General features: G+C 50.3%; 1 protein-coding gene across 8 annotated transcripts in view; it reads right to left on the bottom strand.

Annotated features, from left to right (window-relative positions):
- NCOA7 (nuclear receptor coactivator 7) overlaps window positions 1–26,543 on the bottom strand; it is a 128,283-nt gene that overhangs the window by 39,078 nt on the left and 62,662 nt on the right. For all 8 annotated transcript variants that reach the window (XM_068168639.1, XM_068168642.1, XM_068168640.1 and 5 more), the window contains 4 exons: window positions 17,682–17,935; window positions 3,949–4,028; window positions 2,934–3,041; window positions 243–344 (listed from right to left, as the gene is read on the bottom strand). In XM_068168639.1, the coding sequence (XP_068024740.1) occupies window positions 243–344; window positions 2,934–3,041; window positions 3,949–4,028; window positions 17,682–17,935 (544 nt within the window). The remainder of the gene's footprint in view (window positions 1–242; window positions 345–2,933; window positions 3,042–3,948; window positions 4,029–17,681; window positions 17,936–26,543) is intronic.

The raw sequence follows: 26,543 nt of genomic DNA, 5'->3' as shown, positions 1-26,543 counted from the left end.
TGGCTACAATTCCCCTTCAGGTAGTTGCAGAGGGCAACGAGGTCTCCCCTGAGCCTCCTCTTCTCCAGGCTAAACAACCCCAGCTCCCTCCACCTCTCCTTGTAGGGCTTGTGCTCAAGGCCTCTCCCCAGCTTTGTTGCCCTTCTCTGGACATGTTCAAATGTCTCAATGTCCTTCTTAAACTGAGGGGCCCAGACCTGGACACAGTGAGGGTAAGAGCAGGGAAGCAGTGTTTGACTCACAGGTAGTTTATCATACTCGGCATCAGACGATGAAGGAGAAACAGGAGCACCAGGGCTGAAGGACGACCGCCTCGCAGCGCTTGTTTCTGGCACGAAGAGAATCTAAACACAAACACACGTGTCAAACCAGGAAGACACAAGCTTTAAAACATTATTCACCACCTGTGCTGTGTTCTTCCAGAAAGACAGCCCCACAAGGAGCACTCCTCAGTGCAAGGTACTCCTTAACTACACATTCCTCTTTCACAGGCAGAAGTGGTGGAGCACATGCAGCTCATTAATCAAGAGGATCTAGCTCTGCATTTTGTTTTGCAGCACAGGGAGGAAAAGAAAATGTGTTCCCCAGAATGAGAAGCTCCTTTTTTTTTCCAACCCCAAATTTACAAACTCAGGTTGTCTTGCAACTATTCCAACCACAGAACTGTCAAATCATAGAATCAGGATTGTTAGGGTTGGAAGGGACCTCAAGGATCAGCCAGGTCCAACCCCCCTGCCATGGGCAGGGACATCTCACACTACAGCAGGTTGCTCACAGCCACATCCAGCCTGGCTGAAAACACCTTCAGGCATGAGGCTTCCACCACCTCTCTGGGCAACCTGTGCCAGTCTCTCACCACCCTCATGGGGAACAACTTCTTCCTAACATCCAATCTCAATCTCCCCATTTCTATTTTTGCTCCATTCCCCCCAGTCCTACCATTACCTGACACCCTAAAAACTCCCTCACCACCCTAAAAAGTCCCTCACCAAAGGGCTATTAATATTTATAAACTGATTAACTATTACAGGACTACAGAACTGTAAAATGCCTATTAATAGCTATTGATTTCACAGTATCACAGTATAACTAAAGTTGGAAGAGACCTCGAGGATCATCGAGTCCAACCTATCAACACAGACCCCATGACTAGACCATGGCACCAAGTGCCACATCCAATCCCCTCTTGAACACCTCCAGGGACGGTGACTCCACCACCTCCCTGGGCAGCACATTCCAATGACCAATGACTCGCTTGGTGAAGAACTTTCTCCTCACCTCCAGCCTAAACTTTCCCTGGCACAGCTTGAGACTGTGTCCCCTTGTTCTGGTGCTGGTTGCCTGGGAGAAGAGACCAACCCCCACCTGGCTACGAGGTCTCCCCTGAGCCTTCTCTTCTCCAGGCTAAACAACCCCAGCTCCCTCAGCCTCTCCTCACAGGGCTGTGCTCAAGGCCTCTCCCCAGCCTTGTTGCCCTTCTCTGGACACGCTCAAGTATTTCAATGTCCTTCTTAAACTGAGGGGCCCAGAACTGCACACAGGACTCAAGGTGCAGCCTAACCAATGCAGAGTACAGGGGCAGAGTACATTTGTAACAGCAAACCCTGTTTCAAAGAGAAGGCTGCTGTTGAAGATGAGAGGGTTTGAGTGCTAGAAGTTCCTGACTCATTACTATGGTTTTTCTGTTTCCAAGCACATACATCTCCAAATGTAGACTGGGTATTAGGGAAAACTTTCAGAGTGAGGGTGGTGAGACACTGGAACAGGTTGCCCAGGGAGGTTGTGGATGCCCCCTGCCTAGTGGTGTTCAAGACCAGGCTGCTTAAGGCTCTGAGCAGCCTGGACTAGTGGGAGGCATCCTTGCCCAGGGCAGAGGGGCTGGAACTGGACAATCTTTAAGGTCCTTTCCAACCCAGACCACTTTGTGATTCTATGAATCGAAACAGGAAAATGTTCTTTACACAAATAAGTACTTTAGCACAATGTGCTGCACTTAAAACCACCAAGCACCTTAGAATTAACACAAGTGCAGATAAACATTTAATGCTTTCTCTGAATGCTCACATCCTCCCACAGTGAACATCCCAGGCAGCACTTAAACAGCAGTACAGCCTTGGACCTCCACCCCACATAGAAGCAGTCATCTGTTGCAAGGGGCAGAGCAAAGGAAGATACTCCTGAAGTTAAATAAATCATCACAGTTCAAACTAAAAATGCTCAGCAAAATAAACTCATTTTCTCCCTCCCAGCTTCTGTCCTCTGCTGGGTGTTCTTAGGCAAGTCACATCATCTCTTTGTGCCCCAGGCTCCCCATCTGCAAATCAGGACACTTCTGCTTCACAGAAGAGACTGAAGGAGAGATCTGCTCTTCATGAACCAGGTGTCAGCCTTCACATTTGCATTCCCATAGCTTGGCTCTCCCCAAACCAGTCTATTTCCATGCACTTCCATCTCACAGGAGGCTGACTCATCCCCAACATAATGGCAAAGACCCATTTCAATGACTGCTCCCAACTCCCCAGTTCTTTAATGTGTTATATATAGCATTTATTATATGTCTATAATATATGTATTATACATAGCATAATGTATTATATATAGAAAGAGCATTTATCTGGGCTTCCCAAGAACTCAGTTCTCTTGCAACAGCTGCAAGAAGAGTTTCAGAGTCTTCCTGACTGCAAATAAAGTTTATTGACAGCAAATAAGTTTACTGGCAGCAAACAAAGAACAAAAGTCAGATTATGGCAGTTACAAAGCTGCCTTCCCCACCTCCAGGCAACGGCCTGGTGAGGTCCCCTTTGAGGGGTTCAAATGGCTGTGCTTTATCCTTGTCTTTAAGCACATAAAAGATATGTGAATGCAGCAAAGGGCTTTTAAATACATAGCAAATAATCAGGTTTCAGGTATTAAGAGCACCACAAAAGGCTTACCTGGCCTGGCACAATCGTCTGGGTGAAAAGCTTGTTGAGCTCCACCAGCTTGTTTGGGGTGATGTTAAACTTTAATGCTATGCTGTTTATGGTGTCCTGATTTCCAGCCTGAAGAAAGAGTTGAAGCTTAAGACACCACAGTAAAGACATTCAGCAGACCAGCTGAACTCAAGCCCTCTAACAAGCTCTTTGCAGGGGATGGGTTTGATGATCTCAACACAGCCTCTGTTTAACAGCCTACAGGATAACCCAGCAGCAAGAAAAGAATCAATACAAATATTCATTCTCTCACACTCTACAGTAGATAAAATGGAGAGGTGTTACAGGTCTCCCTCTCATTTTTTCACAGAGCTTTCAGGCAGCACCACCTTACTTAGAGAATTGGTCTGCCAAGTGGGGAAAGGACCCACACTGGGATACAGTATCGCAGTATCACCAAGGTTGGAAGAGACCTCGAGGATCACCCAGTCCAACCCGTCACCACAGACCTCATGACTAGACCTTCAGCAGTTTCAGAGGTCAGGCATTTGTGCTGCTCCCAGTTGGGACATTGGCCTCTCACAGTCACCCTGCATGATAGGGAGGAGGATGCAGACCCCCCCCCAGAGGAACCTGGACAGCTCAGAGACCTGCTGGGCAGAGCTAGAACTCTGAGCCAACACAGCAGCCACTAGCACCCTGCTCAGGCTTAGAGAAAGAGGTCTCACATCATCTCAGGACCAAGCACAGGCCCACAACTTGATGACCTGAGCAATACAATGGAATGGAAGCATTTTTCAGAATAGTAAGGTGCAGGAGTCAAAACAGGACTGGCAGCCATGAGAAGGGGCAGAGGAGCCAGGCTGAGTTCAGGATACCAGCCTAGCTCTCCCCACACAATGATACCTGGAGCTACCTCTACTGAAATAGGCACAAACTGCATCCAGGATTCACTGCTGTGCCACTGGCTCCCTCCTGACCTCAACACCTCCCCTTTCCTAAAGCAGAGATGAACACCCCCCCAGCCAATACTTACAGTGTACTCTATGGTACCATGGGGTTTCTGAGAAACCATTTTTTTCTCTTTCTTTTCATTGGTTTTGTTTTGATTGTCATCTAAAGAGGGGGGAAACAGAAACCAAACACACACATTATTCATGTAACTGACCTCCAAGGCACCTCCTACCAACAAGCTTTGAAAGACTTGCAGGCTGTGCAAACTGCAGCTGTGAAGAGGAAGAGGAGGACACATCAACATCATCTATTAGGCTTTCCAACTGCACTGCAAGGCAAAACTTCTCCAAGTACAGCAGGTTTAGTAACCATTCAGGAGCTGTGCAAGATACAGACACATGATACCACCTCAATGCAGCACTGCTCCCATGGTGTTCCCCACAAGTCCACTCAATCCAGCTGTGGGATAGAAGGGCTTTGTGTGATGAGCTGCTCTCAAGGCTGAGGCAGAAACCAGCAGATGAACCTTGACGCCGACACCACATCCACATGGCCACAACAAATACTGCTTAATGCCCACTCCACATCATGTTTAAGTACCATTTTGAGCTCTGCAGGTGCAAGCCCTGAAGAGCAGGCAGGTATACAGCACACAGACAGGCATCAGAAAGCACAGCACTTCTTCAGAAGGCATCTTCCACCGGCTCCAGTACCCAAGAAACCCACTCAGGGCCCACAAGGCACAGCCGAGCTCTCGGAGCATGGCAGGGGAGCCATTTCCAGTCATTACCACAGCACAGGGTGAGGAAAGCTGAGGAGTAGGGAGGGTGCCAGCCAGCCCCAGCCCCGTGTGGGGCTCACCCTCCCCAGCCAGAGGCACCTACCTGGGGGAGGTGAGGGCGGCACACAGCCCCAGCTCCAGGAGCGGGGCCGGGGCGCGGAGAGGCCACGCATAGCTGCCCTGCTGGGCCCTTCAGAGAGCTCCTGCTGCAGCCTGACCCAGACAGGCAGAGGTGAGAAGGCAAGGCAGGGCTGAGCCTGCCCAACCCAGCAGCGAGAGCCAGGAGTCGGGGGACGCTGCCCTCCTGGGGAATCCACTCCTGCAATCCAAGCCAGCAGCTCCAGGAGGAGATCGGGGAGGAGAGGCTGGGGAATGGCAGCACGATGCTTCTGGCTCGCATTCAGGCTCTGCTGCAACCTTTGCTATTTCCAGAGAGCAGGAGGCAGACAGTAAAAACAAGGGTGAGGACTCTCCTGCCCCACTGTAATGTACACAGAGCTGTGCTGCTCCTCACCCCTCTGCCGCCTCCGCTCCACCGCCAGCTTAATGCTGCAGCTGCCTCAGCATCTCATGGGCAGATCGTCCTCCTCTGTCAGCAGAGCCCCACAAAAGTCAGGAACACATGGCCCAGGTGCTCCTGCTCCCCACCCACTCCCTGCCTTGGATGCAGCCATGAGAAGCACCATGACAGAAGAGGTGCCAAAGATGCTTTCCCCACAACATAAGGGAGGCAGGGAGCACACAGGGACCGAACACAGCCTAAGTGCATTTGGGCAGCACACCTGGCACGGAGCACAGAGGGACAGCAGGACAGTGCTGGCTTTCCATGACAGCACTTTGGAACAGAGCATCACCCAGTGACCTCATCTATTTCAACCCTGAGGCTGGAGATGCACAGTAGAACTTATTAAGTTATCATTTTTGCTGCCTTTTCCCAGCATTTGCATTTCCCACACCACCTGTCTGTGAGGAAAGCAGGCTAGGGGGAAGGGTGGGATGAAAGCAGGCTAGGCTAGGGGGAAGGGTGGAAAACCAAGTAATGACATCAGCAGGTCACACATGCCTCCCTGGAAGTGTTCAAGGCCTGGTTGGATGAGGTCTTGAGCAACCTGTTCTAGTGGGAGGCATCCCTGCCCATGGCAGGAGGGCTTGGAACTGGATGACATTTCAGGTGCCTTCCAACCCAACCCAATCTATGAATGCAGGCTGTGTAGGCTGCTCAGCTACAGGATAGCAGCAGCAGTCAGACTCTGTGAGCCTGCCTGCACCCCAAGTCTGACTGTGTTTAGATGGTTTTGTCTCTCTTTTTGTTCATTCTCTGGGATTTTTTAAACCCCACCCAACAAGGGGTTCTGGACACCACCCTCACACTGAGCATAGCTACTTGGCAGGCTTTGGCAATTCCAAGCACCTGGTGTTCTGACATGATCTGAAGACAGCTAGCACCAATAGAATAGAATAGAATAGAATAGAATAGAATAGAATAGAATAGAATAGAATAGAATAGAATAGACCAGACCAGACCAGACCAGACCAGGTTGGAAGAGACCTTCAAGATCATTGTGTCCAACCTATCATCCAACACCACCTAATCAACTAACCCATGGCACCAAGCACCCTGTCAAGTCTCCTCCTGAACACCTCCAGTGATGGTGACTCCAGCACCTCCCCGGGCAGTCCATTCCAATGGGCAATCACTCTCTCTGTGTAAAACTTCCTCCTGACCTCCAGCCTGAACCTCCCCTGGCACAGCCTGAGACTGTGTCCTCTTGTTCTGGTGCTGGCTGCCTGGGAGAAGAGACCAACCTCTGCCTGTCTACAACCACCCTTCAGATAGTTGTAGAGAGCAAGAAGGTCTCCCCTGAGCCTCCTCTTCTCCAGGCTGAGCAACCCCAGCTCCCTCAGCCTCTCCTCACAGGGCTGTGTTCCAAACCCCTCCCCAGCTTTGTTGCCCTTCTCTGGACTCGTTCCAGCAAGTCAACATCCTTCCTAAACTGAGGGGCCCAGAACTGGACACAGGACTCAAGGTGTGGCCTAACCAGTGCAGTGTACAGGGGCAGAATGACCTCCCTGCTCCTGCTGGCCACACTGTTCTTGACGCAGGCCAGGATGCCATTGGCCCTCCTGGCTGCCTGGGCACACTGCAGGCTCATGTTCAACCTACCATTAACCAGCATCCCCAGGTCCCTCTCTGCCTGGCTGCTCTCAGGCACTCTGACCCCAGCCTGTAGCACTGCATGGGGTTGTTGTGGCCAATGTGCAGCACCTGGCACTTGGATGTGTTCAATCTCATGCCTTTGGACTCTGTCCATCTGTCCAGCCTGTCCAGGTCCCTCTGCAGAGCCTCTCTACCCTCCAGCAGATCAACTCCTGCCCCCAGCTTGGTGTCGTCAGCAAATTTACTGCTGATGGACTCAATGCCCTCATCCAGATCACCAATGAAGATGTTAAAGAGCACAGGGCCCAGCACTGATCCTTGGGGCACACCACTGGTGCCTGGCTGCCTGCTGGCTGTGGCACCATTCACCACCACTCTCTGGGCTCAGCCTCCAGCCAGTTCCTAACCCAGCTCAGAGTGCTGCTGTCCAAGCCAAGTAGTAGCTTCAAAGGCACCCAGTGCATGTGTAGGTGTTACAGAATCATAGAACGGCTTAGGTTGGATGGGACCTCACAGACCATCTACTCCAACCTCCCTGCCATGGCCAGGGATGTCTCACAACTAGACTTGGTTGACCAAGGCCTCATCTGGCCTCTAACACATCCAGGTAGAGGGAACACACAACCACTCTGCTCAACCTGTTCTAGAGTCTCAGCACCCTCATACAGAAGAACTTCTTCCTAAGATCCAGTCTAACCCTACTCCCCCTCAGCTTCAAAGCATTGCTCCTTGTCCTGTCACCCTCATGAAAAGTCCCTCTGCAGCCCTCCTGTAGGATCCCTTCATGTATTGGAAGGCAGCTCTAAGGTCCCCCCAGAGTCTTCTCTTCTCCAGGCTGAACACCCCCAGCTCCCTCAGCCTGTCTTCACAGCAGAGCTGCTCCAGCCCTTGGATCATCTTTGAGGCCTCATCTGGACTCACTGCAACAGTTCTGTGTCCTTTTTATAAGGGGGGACAGCAGACAGAGCCTTCAGTAACCACATTTCTTTCAGACAGAACTAGGTGGGAGAGCTGCAGCTCTCCACAGACTTTAACATTCAATGCTGCTGGCTGCTTTTTGAACTTGGACTATTGCTTAGTGGTGCAGTGACTCATGGCTCTGCCTCCCAAGTTTTCCTGCACTACAACTGAAGATGAGATTGGCCAGCCATGAGAACTGACTAAGTGTTAAAGCAAGTCTGATCACACTGCATCTCCAGCCAAAGGGCAGAGTGGGTGGACTGAGCCTCCCTGTGGTTTCAAACAACAGATAAAGGAACTAGGTAAAATGAATAAGAAATGAGAAGAATGCCAAGTGGGAGCAGGCAATTAAACACAGGCCTGCTGAAAATGGACAGGTCCACAACAGCAATTTTCTGCCCTTTTTAGTACCACAGAAATGTTTTGGTTGGAAAAGCCCTTTAAGATCACCCAGTCCAACCATTCTCTATCTCTACCAAGGCTGGGGCTAAACCATGACCCTCAGCACCACATCTCTGCCTCTCTGAAACACCTCCAGAGATGGGGATCACAGTATCACAGTATAACTAAGGTTGGAAGAGACCTCAAAGATCATCAAGTCCAATCTGTCACCACAGACCTCATGACTAGACCATGGCACCAAGTGCCACATCCAATCCCCTCTTGAACACCTCCAGGGATGGGGACTCCACCACCTCCCTGGGCAGCATATCCCAATAGCTAACAACTCTCTCTGTGAAGAACTTCCTCCTCACCTCCAGCTTAAACCTCCCCTGGTGCAGCTTGAGACTGTGTCCTCTTGTTCTGGTGCTGGGTGCCTGGGAGAAGAGACCAACCCCCTCCTGGCTACAACCTCCCTTCAGGTGGTTGTAGAGGGCAATGAGGTCACCCCTGAGCCTCCTCTTCTCCAGGCTAAACAACCCCAGCTCCCTCAGCCTCTCCTCACAGGGCTGTGCTCAAGGCCTCTCCCCAGCCTTGTTGCCCTTCTCTGGACACCTTCAAGTGTTTCGATGTCCTTCTTAAACTGAGGAGCCCAGAACTGGACACAGGACTCAAGGTGTGGCCTGACCAGTGCTGAGTACAGGGCACAATGACTTCCCTGCTCCTGCTGGCCACACTGTTCCTGATGCAGGCCAGGATGCCATTGGCCTTCTCGGCCACCTGGGCACACTGCTGGCTCATATTCAGGTGGCTGTTGATCAGCACCCCCAGGTCCCTCTCTGTTTGGCAGCTCTCAGCCACTCTGACCCCAGCCTATAGCTCTGCCTGGGGTTGCTGTGGCCAAAGTGCAGCATCTGGCACTTGGACTTGTTGAATGCCATCCCATTGCATTCTGCCCATCTGTCCAGTCGGTCGAGGTCCCTCTGCAGAGCCCTTCTGCCCTCTAACTGACTAACATCTGCTCCTAATGATGATTCAACCACCTCCCTGGGCAGCCTGTGCCAGTCTTTGCAAATCCTTTCAGGGAAGAAGTTTTCTGTACCTGGGTTTTCCTCACTGACTGCAAACAGGATGCCAAATTTACATAAGAACTGGAGTCCTGACCACACATTCAGACACCAAATGACTGAAGAGCTTCTGTAGGCAAGTGACAAAGTAAGGATGACCTTCTCTATCTGATCTAAGGACGCATGTGGCTGCTGCTTGCAGTTCCCAGTAACACAGCATGCCTCTGTAGTTGCCCTCAAAGAGCGACAGGCTTCAGCCGGGCTGTGTGGTTTGATCTGGTTTAGGGGTTGATAGCACAAACACTTGCAGGTGGCCAACTTTGGGCCAGTAAAGCCATAAAATGCTGTCCAAGGAAGCAGTGACTATCAAACTGAAAAGGAGGACACCAAGGAGGAAACACAAGCCCTGAAGGGGCAGCATAGGGATATGAGCTCTCAGCAAGAGCATCAAGCTCCAGGCAGCTAAGCAGCCCTCATGGCAAGATCTGTACCTCTGCATTTACAGCTTCCTCTTTGAGGATCTGCTTGAAAAGTGAGAGGAGGAAGGATCCCACAACTTCTCCCTGGAGCAAAGCTGCCTAGCTGCAAAGTGAATGTTTGGAGTCATGGGGAAGAATGAAGGAGAGCAATTTAGGGGGTAGCAACTCAGGAGGTAGGGAGTCCTTATGGCAAAAAATAGGGGCAAGACAAGGCTCTTGGGGGAGGCAACAGGTTTCTGACAGAGCAATGACCATCATTTCTGTGGCAGAAGCTTGTTCCCATGCACTCTGGATAGCTACTTCATGATGTCATCAAAACCCTGGACTCTTCCTGACCTGCTTTTCATTTACCACTGCTAACTCTCTCCCCCCACTGCTCTTTCACAAACCCCCAGCAGCCTGGAGACGGACTGGGGAGCACATTGTTCACCTGGGCTAGCCACAAGACTGACCAAAGTCCTATTACACATCAACACCACCTTAGGTTAACTGCAGTCAGCAGCCAAACACCACATCTTTAGCAGTTAAGTGCTTTATCCTCCTTTAGAGCAGAGGTTTATGAACCACATTTATCAGCCTGTGAGCAATGAATGTCCACTACCCAAGGCTAAGATTAAACAGCTCCCGCCCATGGTCTGTGGCTCAATGGGGAGGAACACATGCTCTGTTCAACCTAACAACTGCAAACCACAGCCAAAGCAAGGATGCAGCAATAGAAACTTCATCATGGGCTGCTAACAGCTCCTTGAGTACACAGAGTAAGTACATAAGAAGCCCAAAAGAGCATCATGATCTCCTCCAGACTGTTTGGCACCAGTGTGGTCAAGCTCCTCACCAGCAGGATTAGCACTACACAAATACACAAGGTTAGGTCAAGCCTCCACAGAAATACCAACTTGCATAAGACAACTCACACACTCAGCATCCAGAAACCTCCTCCTCACCCAGAGTTCAGCTTTACTCATAAGAAAGACGTCTGCAGGCTCCAGAGGAGAAGCTGTTTGTACCATCTGTCACCACTTCTTCCAGTTTCTAGGTCATGACCATCCAAATCTCCCCCAAGATGGCTGTAACTCACAGGCCATCTCTGAAGTACCCTGCTCTCCTTCTCTGTCTGGATGGGGGAAAAAAGCCCTCTGGGGTGTGCCCAGCTGGAGGTGGAGGATGAAATCAATGTTGTTCTTTGCCAGGCTGATCAGCCAGGGGGGTCTGGGCTGTCTTGACACACTGCAATAGTGACCATGGACTTACAAGAGAAGCCTACACCCCAGCAAGGTGTATTACATGAAAAACAAACCAAACTCAAACAGCAGATTCCTTTCTCTGGTCTTCTTTAAAAGCCAGGAAAAGCACTACCCTTTCAGGGTGAGAGAGTAACAGTGGCTAGTCAGTGCTTCCTTGAACAGCATTTCCCCCATTACTCATGGCATGTGAATGAGCTTTATTGGTCACCTGCAAGTGTTTGTGCTATCAACTCCTGAACCAGATCAAACCACTCAGCAGTGTCACAGCTAAAGTGTGTCACTCTTTGAGGGCACTACAGAGGCATGCTGTGTTACTGGGAACTGCAAGCAGCAGCCACAAGTGTCCTTAGATCAGATAGGTCACTCTTACTTTCTGTCACTTGCCTGGAGAAGCTCTTCAGTCATTTCATATCTAAATGTGTGGTCAGGACCCCAGTTCTCATGCAAATTCGACATCCTGTTTGCAGTCAGTGAGGAAAACCCAGGTACAGAAAACTTCTTCCCTGAAAGGGTTTGCAAAGACTGGCACAGGCTGCCCAGGGAGGTGGTTGAATCATCCCCATCTCTGGAGGTGTTTCAGAGGGGCAGAGATGTGGTGCTGAGGGACATGGTTTAGCCCCAGCCTTGGTAGAGATAGAGAATGGTTGGACTGGATGATCTTAAGGGGCTTTTCCAACCAAAACATTTCTGTGGTACTGAAAAGGTCTCACAGCACCTTCCTGAGGCCTCTGTTGCATGGAGCTCATTCAGGTTCAGTCAGGAGACAAAGTGGTAGGAATGAGGAGAGGCAGACTTCCAGCAGGGAACACTAGAAAACCCCAGCAGTTCATTTCAAGCACAATACAAGCACCTGTGGAAGAAGGAGGGGAAAGAAATGCCTGCCCTGAGGATACCAGGTTTGAGTTATGCAGAGTCCCTGAGAATGAGTCCCTCCTGCTCTGCTGGGAGACCAGAAGATCTGCAATATGATTTCAAAGACACCAACTCTGTGCTCCTTATGTTCTTGGCTTATGAATATTCCTGCCTGAAAGACATAAAACCTTACACCTCATGTTTGAAACTGCAATGTTCTACCTCTTCCCTGTGGGCAGAGAGCTGCTGGGAGTCATTGGGAGGGCAGAGAAACTAGGGCACTGACATACCTGGGGCCTGCAGAGGACTATCCTGCAGACATCTTGGGCTTGGATCCTGGAAGTCTGTGTCAGGGAGAGGCAAAGGATCCAGTCTGACTGGTCACAGCCCTCCCAGGAAATGCTCAAGAGAAAAAAAATCTGCAAGAGATTCCAACCCTTCTCCCCAAGACAAGATACACTGCCAAAATCAGCTCCAAGGAGCTGCTCATCCCCTGCAGGCACGCAGGGGAACTTCACAGGGCACCTGCACTCAGCAAGCACAAGACCCAGCAGGCAGCTGGCATGACCGGGCAAAGTTCAGATTACCCCAAATGGCATGAGCCAGTGGATGCTGGAAGGGAAGGAGTCACAAACCACACAGCATCACAGAATTGTTTTAGCTGGAAGGGATCCCTAAGGTCGAGTCCAACCTTCAGCTCAACACCACCAGGGCCATCAAACCAACTCCCCAAGTGCCACATCCACAGCTTTCTGGAACACCTCCAGGGATGGGTACTCCACACCTCCCTGGGCAGCCTGTTCCAATGCCTGATCACTCTTGCAGGAAAGAAACCTTTCCTAATCTCCAACCTACACCTCCCCTGGCACAATTTCAGACCACTTCCTCTCGCTCTATGATCATTGGGAGAAAAGACCAACCCCCACCTCACTCCAAATTCCTTTGAGAGAGCTACAGAGAGCAATGGAGGTCTCCTCAGCCTCCTCTTCTCCAGACTAAACAATTCCAGTTCATCACACTTCCCTTCACCTCCCCCAGCAGGAATAAGGCAACTCCCTTCACAGATTCTCCCAAGACACTTCCCCTTCCCCTCCTGCACACACACCTGCCGCAGCCTCATCGTGTGCTGCCTGCCCAGCAGCTCAGCACCTTTCCTCCCTTCCTCCAGGGGCCACTTTTCAGAGATGTTAAGTGCACCTGCATTTAAACACCATTAAGAACCCAAGTGCTTGCTCTTCCTGAAAATCCAGGCCCTGGGAAGACAAGAGAGCCTCTGGAAATGCACCTGGTTGTTTCAGCAGTGAGATCAGTTTTAGCTGATGAGCACACCAGCAGTGCTGCTCCCCAGCCTGGCCTTTGCAGACCAGACCAAGAGATGTCAAGATATGAAATCCTACCCTGAGTGACTGCTACAGCAGAACAAACCTTTCAGAAAACATCAAATCCTGGCTTTTTTTTCCCCCCAAGTGACAGAAATTCCACTGTAACTCTTCTTGATTTGCTGTCTCCATAAGAATAGGCAATATACCTATGGACAACCTCCCTTCTACTACTGCCTGAAGGGAGGTTGTAGCCAGCTGAGGGTTGGTCTCTTCTCCCAGGCAACCAGCACCAGAACAAGAGGACACAGTCTCAAGCTGCACCAGGGGAGGTTTAGGCTGGATGTTAGGAAGAAATTCTTCACAGAGAGAGTGATTGCCCATTGGAATGTGCTGCCCAGGGAGGTGGTGGAGTCACCATCACTGGAGGTGTTTAGGAAGAGACTGGATGGGGTGCTTGGTGCCATGGTTTAGTTGATTAGATGGTGTTGGGTGATAGGTTGGACTTGATCATCTCTCAAAGGTCTTTTCCAACCTGGTTTACTCTGTTCTATTCATTGCAAGCAGCTTTCAAGTCTGAAACAAAGCCCTGCTGCATGCACCATGCATGGGAGTTGCCTCTGCTGGTTCCATGCCCATCAGGGCAAACCCCACCCCATTGTGAGTGATGAAAACTGCTGTGCCCTCTCTGTTTTATTTATTACCATTTGTTCTTGGCCAGCTACCCAGAACACTCAGAGGCTTTGTGACTGCACACACGCCATGCTAGCCCCAACCTCCCCCTGCCCAAGTGATGGCAGGGAGGAAGAAGCCAAAAGAGCATTCATCTTCTGCCTCTGGACTCTGGGGAGACACTCTGACACCTCCTGCTCACCATGCAACGCACTGTCTCATCAAATGGGCCCAGAGCATTTTCCCTTCTCACATCATTTAGGACTCCTTCTTGCTTTGGACAGAAATCACAGCTACAATAGGAGGAGGTTTTGTAGTCTCACCTTCCACTCCTGTGCTGCAACCTGAACAGCATACAGTGACAGAGAAGCATGGCTCTGTGAGTGTAGAATCATAGAATTAATAAGGTTGGAAAAGACCTCAGAGATCATCAAGTCCAACCTGGCAACCAACACCTCATGACTACTAAACCATGGCACCAAGTGCCACATCCAATCCCCTCTTGAACACCTCCAGGGACAGGGACTCCACCACCTCCCTGGGCAGCACATTCCAGTGGCCAATTACTCTTTCTGGGAAGAACTTTCTCCTCACCTCCAGTCTAAACCTCCCCTGGTGCAGCTTGAGACTGTGTCCTCTTGTTCTGGTGCTGGCTGCCTGGGAGAAGAGACCAACCCCCACCTGGCTACAACCTCCCTTCAGGTAGTTGTAGACAGCAATGAGGTCTCCCCTGAGCCTCCTCTTCTCCAGGCTAAGCAACCCCAGCTCCCTCAGCCTCTCCTCACAGGGCTGTGCTCCAGACCCCTCCCCAGCCTCCATGCCCTTCTCTGGACACCTTCCAGCACCTCAACATCTTTCCTGAACTGAGGGGCCCAGAACTGGAACCAGGACTCAAGGTGTGGCCTCAGCAGTGCTGAGCACAGGGCACAATGACCTCCCTGCTCCTGCTGGCCACACTGTTCCTGATGCAGGCCAGGATGCCATTGGCCTTCTTGGCCACTTGGGCACACTGCAGGCTCATGTTCAGCCTACCATCAACCAGCATCCCCAGGTCCCTCTCTGCCTGGCTCCTCTCCAGCCACTCTGTCCCCAGCCTATAGTACTGCATGGGGTTGTTGTGACCAAAGAGCAGAGAACACAACCATAAGCCAGCCAACTCAACTTGATGGGGTGCGTGGTGCCATGGGTTAGCTGTTTGGGTGGGTTGGATTGGTTGATGGGTTGGACACGATGATCTTGAAGGTCTCTTCCAACCTGGTTTATTATTCTATTAAGGTTGTTTCTAACAGTGCCAGCCCAGCACTAGCAGATGCCGAGAACAACCCTGGCTAGGGAGATGATGCTTGAAGTATGAGCATGTCCAGAGAAGGGCCACAAGGATGATTAGAGGGCTGGAGCTCCTCTGCTATAGAGACAGACTGAGAGTTGGGGCTGTTCAGTCTGGAGGAGAGAAGGCTCTGAGGAGACCTAATTGTGGCCTTGCAGTATCTGAAGGGGGCTCCAAGAAAGCTGGGGAGGGACTTTTGAGAGTGTCAGGGAGTCATAGGACTGGGGGGATGGAGCAAAACTAGAAATGGGTAGATTGAGATTGGATGTGAGGAAGAAGTTGTTCCCCATGAGGGTGGTGAGAGACTGGCACAGGTTGCCCAAGGAGGTGGTGGAAGCCTCCTGCCTGGAGGTGTTTGCAGCCAGGCTGGATGTGGCTGTGAGCAACCTGCTGTGGTGTGAGGTGTCCCTGCCCATGGCAGGGGGCTTGGAACTGGCTGAGCCTTGAGGTCCCTTCTAACCCTAACAATTCTCCGATTCTTTGTGGAGCACTCGCAGCTCCTCCTCGGCTCGGCCGTGCCCCCTGCCGGCCGCAGGCATTAGTGCAGCACAGCACCTGCAGAGCAGGCGAGGAGCCACTTCCCCCAGCGCCGCGCCTCTGCCTAAGAAGAGTCTTCTAAACGCTCTCCTCGACGAAGTGCGGCAGGGAGCACCACCACCTCCAGTTCCCAAACACTGAAACGTGCTCCCCAAGGAGGTGGGTCAATCCCCATCCCCAGAGGTGTTTCAAAGAGGCAGAGATGTGGTGCTGAGGGCCATGGTTCAGCACCAGCCTTGGCAGAGTTAGAGAGTGGTTGGGCTGGATGGTCTCAAAGGGCTTTTCCAACCAAAACAATCCTGTGATTCCTTCAGAGCCAGCCATTTGTGCACACACTGTGTGAACAGGGAAGGATTTTGCTTTGAGGACAGTTACCATTTTCTGTTCCCTTCCTTCTGTTTAGAAAAGGCTTCCTGACAAGATGGAATCAGACTTTTCTTAATCTAAGAGTTGATGCCTACAAGAGACAAGTTGGAAGGAGAAATATTCCATAAATCATCTTGGAAATACCTAAGAAATCACAATCCAGAGCTGCCAACAGCTATGTGCATGACTCATCTCACAGATTGATGCAGGAACTGATTGCTTTCTGAATTACCTCCAAGTCAAAGCTCTAAAAATGCTATTTGTGATTAACCAAGCTACTGATACTGTGGGGAGGAGGGAGGGTGAATCACAGAACCAACCAGGTTGGAGAAGACCTCAGACATCATCAAGTCCAATCTATTACCTAAGACCCATCACCTCCTGACAACTAAACCATGGCTCCAAGTGCCACATCCTATGCTTTTTTGAATACTTCCAGGGATGGTGACTCCACCACCTCCCTGGGCAGCACATTCCAGTGGCCAATCTCTCTTGCTGGGAAGAACTTTCTCCTCACCTCCAGCCTAAACAAATTATCCAGCCCTCAGAGATCTTGTTCTAAAATATGCAGCTCATTTACTTACTTGTTCACACTTCAGCAGACAAAATGAATATGAATTAAGAGTGAAACCTTAAACATCAGGTTTTGAAACAAATAACCCCTGAGCCCCAGACCCACACAACATGGAAGACAAACCTTGAAAACAATTAAAATGCAATTCAGTATTCAGTAGCAGCAAGGTTGGAAGAGACCTCAAAGATCATTGAGTCCAACCTGTCACCACAGACCTTGTGACTAGAGTAGGGAGGACACTACTGCCAACTTGATGGCTGCCTGCAACAACACCCCAGTTTAGAACTGAGAAACAAGAAATATCTTTAGAGAGCTGCAAGGTTAAAACTGTAAGGAGGGGGTATTCAGAACTAGCTAATTTTGTTTGTGGCTATGCATAGAATCATAGAATCAATAAGGTTGGAAGAGACCTCAAAGATCATCAAGTCCAACCTGGCACCCAGCACCTCATGGCTACTCAACCATGGCACCAAGTGCCACGTCCAATCCCCTCTTGAACACCTCCAGGGATGGGGACTCCACCACCTCCCTGAGCAGCACATTCCAATGGCTAACAACTCTCTCTGGGAAGAACTTTTTCCTCATCTCCAGCCTAAACTTCCCCTGGCGCAGCTTGAGATTGTGTCCTCTTGTTCTGGTGCTGGGTGCCTGGGAGAAGATCCCAACCCCCACCTGGCTACAACCTCCCTTCAGGGAGTTGTAGACAGCAATGAGGTCACCCCTGAGCCTCCTCTTCTCCAGGCTAAGCAACCCCAGCTCCCTCAGCCTCTCCTCAGAGGGCTGTGCTCCAGACCCCTCTCCAGTCTCATTGCCCTTCTCTGGACACCTTCAAGTGTCTCAATGTCCTTCCTAAACTGAGGAGCCCAGAACTGGACACAGGACTCAAGGTGTGGCCTAACCAGTGCAGTGTCCAGGGGCAGAATGACTTCCCTGCTCCTGCTGGCCACACTGTTCCTGATGCAGGCCAGGATGCCATTGGCCTTCTTGGCCACCTGGGCACCACCTGGGCCTCCAAAGCCCTCTTAAGGAAGGCCTACAGAACATGAGAGAAGGACATTAGCAAGCTCTCAGTACAAACACATTCCAAGCACAACTCACCAGTGCTGTAGTATCTCTTGAGCTCTGTGCGCCTGATGTCTTTCAGCTGATTGTACTTTTTCTTCTTCTTTTCTTTGTCTGGAGCAGTTTCCTTCTCCCCAGCAAGCTTACAGTTGTCTTCCGAGGAACTGATCTGCTCCAGAATAACTTTCCTCTCCTCATCTTTCTCAGCAGATGCTTTGGAAGCAGGAGAAGCAGGGGAATTGGCAGAGACAGCCTCAGGGTTTGGTTTGGCTTGCCTTTTCTTTTTCAAGCTATGCATAAAGAGAAAAAGCCACAGCATCAAGATGCAGCCAAACAGACACACTGAACTCACTTGCTAATCTGAGTAAAACAAAACCCCATATTAATTTAATACCAGAAGTCCTTGCAAGTCAGCAAACCCCAAACCCTTTGTGCCAGTAAATTCATTGAATGGCCTAGGTTGGAAGGGACCTCAGAGATCATCTACTCCAACCTCCCCACCACGGGCAGGGACACCTCTCAACTACACTCAGCTGCTCAAGGCCTCATCTGACCTGGCCTTGAGGCATTCACAACCTCCTTTGGGCAACCTAATCCAGAGTCTCAACATCCTCATACTGAAGAACTCCTTCCTAAGCTCCAGTCTAACCCTGCTCTCCCTCAGCTTCAAACCATTCCCCCTTGTGCTATCTCTAGACACCCTCATGAGAAGTCCCTCTGCAGCCTTCCTGTAGGATCCCTTCAGGTACTGGAAGGCAGCTCTGAGGTCTCCCTGGAGCCTTCTCTTCTCCAAGCTGAAGACCCCTAGCTCCTTCAGCCTGTCCTCATAGCAGAGATGCCCCAGCCCTTGGATCATCTTTGTGGCCTCCTCTGGACTCACTCCAACTGAGCTCTGTGTCCTTATGCTGGGGACACCAGAACTGGATGCTGAGGGACATCGTCTCAAGAATAACAAGAAAGGTTATGGAGCTCTTACTGTTGTTTACTGAGGAAGAGGAATGGATAAGAGGAAACAAAACCCACTGAGAAGTTGTTCTGTTTTAAACCACCACCCAGCTAAACATAGAAACCAGATCCTGAATCCTGTTTTGAAGATGAAACTCAGGCTGAAACAACCTCAGCTCCTGATGTATGATGATGCAACAGCTAACCTAATTTCACAGTCCGCTGCTCCAGCTTTAGAAAGCCACTTGTTTGGGTATAAACTTGTGATTCCTTTCCATTTTCTCCAAGGTTATGTCCCAGTGGCCACTCAGGCTACTCCACATCTGTTCTTGCACAATCACCTGGCACTCCAAGTGTCACCCAGCAGCTCCTTCCACAACGTGACCAACAGGGCCACAAGCTGCTTGTGTGGGAACATTTTCCAGCTGCTTAGAGCTCTTCTGAGAGAAATCTTCATGAGCTGCCTATGCATCTTCCAACTTACCACTACAGGAATGAGAATATCTGCTTTTTAGATGACTCCTTGAAGTACACCTCAAGTGAGGTAGATGCTTCAGGAATCCTACCACAGAATTTTCTGCTCAATCAGCACATCATTGCGGCCAGCAGGAGCAGGGAAGTCATTGTACCCCTGTACTCTGCACTGGTTAGGCCACACCTGGAGTACTGTGTCCAGTTCTGGGGCCCTCAGCTTAAGAAGGACATCGAAACACTTGAAGGTGTCCAGTAAGGGCAACGAGGCTGGGGAGAGGCCTTGAACACAGCCCTGTGAGGAGAGGCTGAGGGAGCTGGGGCTGTTCAGCCTGGAGAAGAGGAGGCTCAGGGGAGACCTCATTGCCCTCTACAACTACCTGAAGGGTGGTTGTAGCCAGGAAGGGGTTGGTCTCTTCTCCCAGGCACCCAGCACCAGAACAAGAGGACACAGTCTCAAGCTGGGCCAGGGGAAGTTTAGGCTGGAGGTGAGGAGAAAGTTCTTCCCAGAGAGAGTTGTTAGCCATTGGAATGTGCTGCCCAGGGAGGTGGTGGAGTCACCGTCCCTGGAGGGGTTCAAGAGGGGATTGGATGTGGCACTTGGTCTAGTCATGAGGTCTGTGTTGATAGGTTGGACTCGATGATCCTCGAGGTCTCTTCCAACCTTGGTGATACTGTGATACTGTGATCAAGAGAAGTGATCCCGCTCTGGAGAGACCTCACCTGGAGTGCTGTGTCCAGCTATGGGATCCCCAACACAAGAGAGACATGGACCTGCTGGAGTGGGTCCAGAGGAGAGCCACACAGATGATCAGGGGGTTGGAACACCCCTCCTGTGAAGGCAGGCTGAAAGAATTGGGGCTGTTCAGCCTGGAGAGCAGAAGGCCCAGGGAGACCTTATAACTACATTTCAGTATCTGAAAAGGACCTACAGGAAAGCTGGGGAGGGACTGTTCAGAAGGGCCTGGAGTGACAGGATGAGGGGCAATGGTTTGAAACTGGAGCAGGGAAGATTTAGGTTGGATTAAGTTCTTCACAATGACAGTGGTGGAACACTGGAATAGGCTGCCCAGGGATGTGGCTGAGGCCCTGTCTCTGGAGATACTCAAGATCAGACTCAGTGTGGCCTTGGGCAGTCTGCTCTAGTTGGAGGTGTCCCTGCTGCCTGCAGGAGTGTTGGACAAGATGGCTTTTGAGGGTTCCTTCCAGCTGGACACAGTCTGTGAATCATCATCTTCAGCACTGTCTGTTTAGTGAGAGCCGAGGCTGACTTCACATGCTGAGGGTCAGCATCACTAAAGCAGTCCTCACTCAAGAGTTGCTGACACACAGCACAGAAAATGGAGAACTAATTTGTCTAATGTTCCTTGTCCCTAGTACATTAACTTCTTAGTCACGAGGCACCTAAGGGAGGGAGCAGGATATTCATCTTGTTGTTGCTGAAAACTTTGCTAAATGCACAGGAAGAATTAGGCAGAGAAAACACAGCCCCTGAGTCACCACAAAGGGGGGAAAGGTTACAGGACCTCACAGCACTGCTCTGTGGAAGGGAAAACTTAGTCCATGAAGTTACTCATCCAGAGCAGCATGGCACAAGTTCTTGCTTTTACACCACCAAGGGTGGTGTACACAATATTTGTACACCAGCAAGGGTATTTTCTCAGTCCACAGCAGAAAAAAAGCCATACACAAAGCATCTGAGAATGACAGGAAGGCAGCCCAGGCTACCCTCCTGTTTTCCCCCCAGTTACTTATTTTTAGAATAAACATTAGGAACAAGTTTCCAAGTTCACAATACCCAGCCTCAGACCTCTTAGTATCATAGAATCAGTCAGGGTTGGAAGGAACCACAAGGATCATCTAGTTCCAACCCCCCTGCCATGGGCAGGGACACCCCACACTACATCAGGCTGCCCAGAGCCTCATCCAGCCTGGCCTTAAACACCTCCAGGGATGGGGCCCCAACCACCTCCCTGCACAACCCATTCCAGGGCTTCACCACTCTCATGGGGAAGAACTTCCTCCTCAACTCCAGCCTGAATCTCCCCACCTCCAGCTTCATTCCATTCCCCCTAGTCCTATCACTGCCTGAGATCCTGAGCAGTCCCTCCCCAGCCTTCCTGTAGCCCCCTTCAGATACTGGAAGGCCACAATGAGGTCACCTGGGAGCCTTCTCTTCTCCAGACTGAACAGCCCCAACTCCTTCAGTCTGTCCTCACAGGAGAGGTGCTCCAGCCCTCTGCTCATCCTCCTGGCCCTTCTCTGGACACCTTCCAGCACCTCCAGATCCCTCTTGTAACAGGGGCTCCAGAACTGGAGGCAGTACTCCAGGTGGGGTCTCCCCAGAGCTGAGCAGAGGGGGAGAATCACCTCCCTTGCCCTGCTGGCCACACTTCTCCTGCTGCAGCCCAGGATCTGATTGGCTTTCTGGGCTGCAAGTGCACACTGAGAGCTCCTGGTGAGCTTCTCCTCCCCCAGCACCCCCAAGGCTCTCTCCTCAGGGCTGCTTTCCAGCCAGTCACTGCCCAGCCTGCATTTGTGCCTGGGATTGCCTCCACCCAGCTGCAGGACCCTGCCCTTGCTCTTGTTGAACCTCTTGAGGTTGGCTTGTGCCCACCTCTCCAGCCCGTCCAGGTCTCTCTGGATGGATCCCTTCCCTCCAGCTGTCTGCTGCACCACACAGCTTGGTGTCATCAGCAACCCTGCTGAGGGTGCACTCAGTGCCACTGTCCATGGCACCCACAAAGATGTTGAACAAGCCTGGTCCCAGGACTGATCCCTGAGGGACTCTGCTTGTCCCTGGCCTCCACTGGGACATGGACCCATGGACAGCCACTCTCTGGGTGTGGCCATCAAGCCAGTTCTGTATCCATCTAGTGGTCCTCTTAGAAAGATCAATTTCTCAGCCCACATGACCATTGCTTTCTAGTGAATGAGTTCAAAAACTTTGCCTATCACCCATGCATACATACACATTTCTTCAGTGCTCCCCAAAACGCTGCATCACAAGACTGATGTTCTGCAGCCACCTCAGGGGTGGTTTAGGTTGGATATGAGAAGAAAGCTCTTCCCTGGAAGGGTTCTCAAAGTGGTTGAGGTTGGATATGAGAAGAAAGCTCTTCCCTGGAAGGGTTCTCAAAGTGGTTTTGGTTGGATATGAGAAGAAACCTCTTCCCTGGAAGGGTTCTCAAAGTGGTGTAGGTTGGATATAAGAAACCTCTTCCCTGGAAGGGTTCTCAACCACAGGCACAGGCTGCCCAGGGAGGTGGCTGAATCCCTATTCCCAGAGGTGTTTCAGAGAGGCAGAGATGTGGTGCTGAGGGCCATGGTTTAGCACCAGCCCTGGCAGAGTTTGAGAATGGTTGGACTGGATGATTTTAAAGGGCTTCTCCAACCAAAATGGATCTACAATTGTGTGCTTCAGTGAGGATGCTGTGGTTCCCCACTCATTCAAAACCACTCATTTCTAAGACAACTAGGAGCAGCTCATGCTCTGTACAGCAAGAGACTGAATGCATGTGTGGAACTTTACAGATCAGGTCCTGACTACCTATGATAACAACCTACAGGGGTTTCTTAAAGATAAAAGTGACTAACAACAAATGGAGTGTTTTGTTTGGACCAACGAGAATTTGTGTGTGCACAAGAAGCTTGCTCTTGACTAATATGCTCAAGTCCTGATCAAAGGCTGCTGTGGCAAAACAGCAAACAAAACACATTGCAAACACAAAGCCTCTGCAGAGCAGCCCTCTCCACTGAAGAGGCAGATCCTAATTATGCTTGATTATAGACTTACAAATAAGACAGTGACAGACTTCCAAATGAGACTCCAGTCACTCAACAACTGCTGCCCAGGGAGGTGGTGGAGTCACCATCACTGGAGGGGTTTAGGAGGAGACTGGATGGGGTGCTTGGTGCCATGGTTTAGTTGATTAGATGGTGTTGGGTGATAGGTTGGACTGGATGATCTCAAAGGTCTTTTCCAACCTGGTCTGGTCTATTCCTATTCCTGTTTTATTCCTATTCCTATTCTATTCCTATTCCTATTCTAATCCTATTTTATTCCTATTCTAATCCTATTCTATTCCTATCCTATTCCCATTCCTATTCTATTTTTATTCCTATTATATTCCTATTCCTATTCTATTCCTATTCCTATTCTATTCCACTCTTTCCTGCAGCTGTGCATATCACAAGGTACCAGAACAAGAGGACACAGTCTCAAGCTGTGCCAGGGGAAGTTTAGACTCTAGGTGAGGAGAAAGTTCTTCCCAGAGAGAGTTGTTAGCTGTTGGAATGTGCTGCCCAGGGAGGTGGTGGAGTCCCCATCCCTGGAGGTGTTCAAGAGGGGATTGGATGTGGCACTTGGTGCCATGGTTTAGTAGTCATGAGGTCTGTGGTGACAGGTTGGACTTGATGATCTTTGAGGTCTTTTCTAACCTTATTGATTCTATGATTCTAATTATTCCCATTTCCAAGTACTCTGGGAGATTTTGAGCAGTTTTGTTCAGTTTTCAAGGGGATTTCTCTGAATGAAACCAACATTCAGCCTTGTCCTAACCATGATGAGAGCAAAGGGCTAGATAAATAAAGCAGCAGACAAGCAAATAGAAGAGACCCCTCAGTTTGACAGTGCCAGGGCTTTGCAATTAAATCAGCCACTCAGACAAAGCAAGCTGCATCTTTTCCAGTCACTGGATTAGGTGTTACTGCAGAAGATGTTTGTTTCTCACTACAAAAGCTGCTGGGGGAAGGAGGAGGGAGAGAGAGAAAAAGGCAGCAGGAGAAACAAACAGCTTATCTGCAAAAACACTCCAGCTTCTCAAGAAACAGTCTAACACATCTGGAATTTCATGGCTGATAATGTTCCTCAGGCTAATTGGCTCTGACAGGCAAAAGATTTCTTCTGCATTTTTATGGAGATGTCTTTTTACAGCTCCTCCAAAGTGTTTTCTGGGCAACAACTGCTCAGGCATTTTCCACCTCTGTCCACACACAGCTTCCCAGCAGAAGTCTGCAGTCAGATCCTGTGCTCAGCAGATGGCATGGGGGCTTTTCACCAAGTCCCATGAGAACCAGCAGAGCACTCCGAGCTGGTTGCCTCCACTCTGCAGAAGGAAGAAGGAGCAAAATGCCCTGCAACACAAAGACCATTCTCCCTTGGTTTCATAAAAGCCAACAAGCTGAAATGGACAGGAGCTGAGAGCAGGCAGCTAGGAGTGCAAGGTTAGCAGTGCTCACAAATTCATTTGCAACTGACTGCTTAATGGCTTGGCACAGACTGACAGGAAAAGAGCCAGGGAAGACTGCAAGAAATGCCCTCCTTCACCTTCCAGCCTCAAGCCTATTTGTCTGCTCACAAAAGGCAAATAGAGATGCATGTTTAGACTACAACAGCCTGAACTTCTCATTACCCTGACAAGGTAGGTGGTTAGCATAGAAAGAAAACTACTCAGGGAAAGGAGGGGTGATGCTAACCACATAATTTTCACTAGACAAGCAAGCAGTGAAGCTCTGCAGCTCTGACACTGAGACAATAAAGACATGGAAGTCTATCAGGGATTTTGTCAAGACAGCCTGTCTGGCTTTGGTTAACACTTATTCCACAGAGATGCCTAACAAACAGTTGGAGGGGATCATAGTATCATAGTATCAGTCAGGCTTGGAAGGGACCACAAGGATCATCTAGTTCCAACCCCCCTGCCATGGGCAGGGACACCCCACACTAGATCAGGCTGCCCAAAGCCTCATTTGCTATCTAAAAATTAATCACAGACAAAGAGCACTGGGTCCACATTGTAAAATGTGGAAGTTTGAGGAAAAGGAAGCTAAGGGGAGACCTTATTGCCCTCTACAACCACCTGAAAGGACAACAGAGAGAGGTAAGTGCTGGTCTCCTCTCACAGGTAATCAGTGATAGAATAAGAGGGAGCAGCCTCAAGCTGCACCAGGGTAGGTTTAGGCTGAACATTAGGGAAAAAATGTTCACTAAAAGAGTGGTCAAGCACTGGAACAGGCTGCCCAGGGAAAAGGTTGAATCAACATCCCTGGCATCCAGTTCTGGAGCCCCTATTACAAGAGGGATCTGGAGGTGCTGGAAGGTGTCCAGAGAAGGGCCAGGAGGATGAGCAGAGGGCTGGAGCTGCTCTGCTGTGAGGACAGACTGAACGAGTTGGGGCTGTTCAGTCTGGAGAAGAGAAGGCTCCCAGGTGACCTCATTGTGGCCTTCCAGTATCTGAAGGGGGCTACAAGAAGGCTGGGGAGGGACTGCTCAGGATCTCAGGCAGTGATAAGACTAGGGGGAATGGAATGAAGCTGGAGGTGGGGAGATTCAGGCTGGAGATGAGGAGGAAGTTCTCCCCCATGAGAGTGGTGAAGCCCTGGCATGGGTTATCCAGGGAGGTGGTTGGGGCCCCATCCCTGGAGGTGTTTAAGGCCAGGCTGGATGAGGCTCTGGGCAGCCTGATCTAGTGTGGGGTGTCCCTGCCCATGGCAGGGGGGTTGGAACTAGATGATCCTTGTGGTCCCTTCCAACCCTGGCTAATACTATGATACTATGTGTTTAAAAAGTCATTTAGATGTGGTACTTAGCATGGTGAACTTGGAACAGCAGAGCTAATGGTTGGGCCTGATGACCTCAAGGGTCTTTACCAACCTGAACAATTCTGGCTCCAAAGAAACTCCCAGGATAATAAGACAGATCTTGTGCTGTATTAGATGAACAGAAATCATACAGCATGGACAGCTCTTGCTTATGGAAAAAACCCAACACTATCTAACAAAACAGGCCTCCAAAAATATTTCAAAAGGAGGAGGAAGGGACAAGAAATCTTCCTTTTATCTTGAAGGTGACACAGTCTTCCTTTGGGGAATTTTTCCACCATGTGCATCCTCTGAAATGTGCCTTGGTATCTGGCATGCAGTCAGCTTAACATCCTGCACAGCACAAACAGATCATGTCCCCTAAATGCTGAGGGTTGTTTCATCCATTTGCACATAGAGCCAATAAGATGAACAGAATCTATAAACCAAACAAACCAACCACAAGTGTTAGAACACTTGCAGCATCCTAACCTCTTTTGTTCCTATCAAGTTTCTTGTTAATGTCCTTTGCATACAGAATTAAATGTGTACATCCCCATTGTCTCATTCCTAATTAACCATTATCACTTTCACCTCTGCATTCAGTGTAATCATAGAATCACAGAACGGTAGGGGTTGGAAGGGACCTCTGAAGAAGGCTCTGAGGTGACCTCATTGTGGCCTTCCAGTATCTGAAGGGGGCTACTACAAGAAGGCTGGGGAGGGACTGCTCAGGATCTCAGGGAGTGATAGGACTAGGGGGAATGGAATGAAGCTGGAGGTGGGGAGATTCAGGCTAGATGTGAGGAGGAAGTTCTTCCCCATGAGAGTGGTGAAGCCCTGGAATGGGTTGTCCAGGGAGGTGGTCGAAGCCCCGTCCCTGGAGGTGTTTAAGCCCAG

This window comes from Melanerpes formicivorus, unplaced genomic scaffold (assembly GCF_026170545.1).
Source record: "Melanerpes formicivorus ecotype bairdi unplaced genomic scaffold, bMelFor1.0.p_v2 SCAF_146, whole genome shotgun sequence".
Classification (NCBI taxonomy): Eukaryota; Metazoa; Chordata; class Aves; order Piciformes; family Picidae; genus Melanerpes; species Melanerpes formicivorus.
Note: the sequence above shows the minus strand (reverse complement) of the source record. Positions and strands in the feature narration are given on the sequence as shown.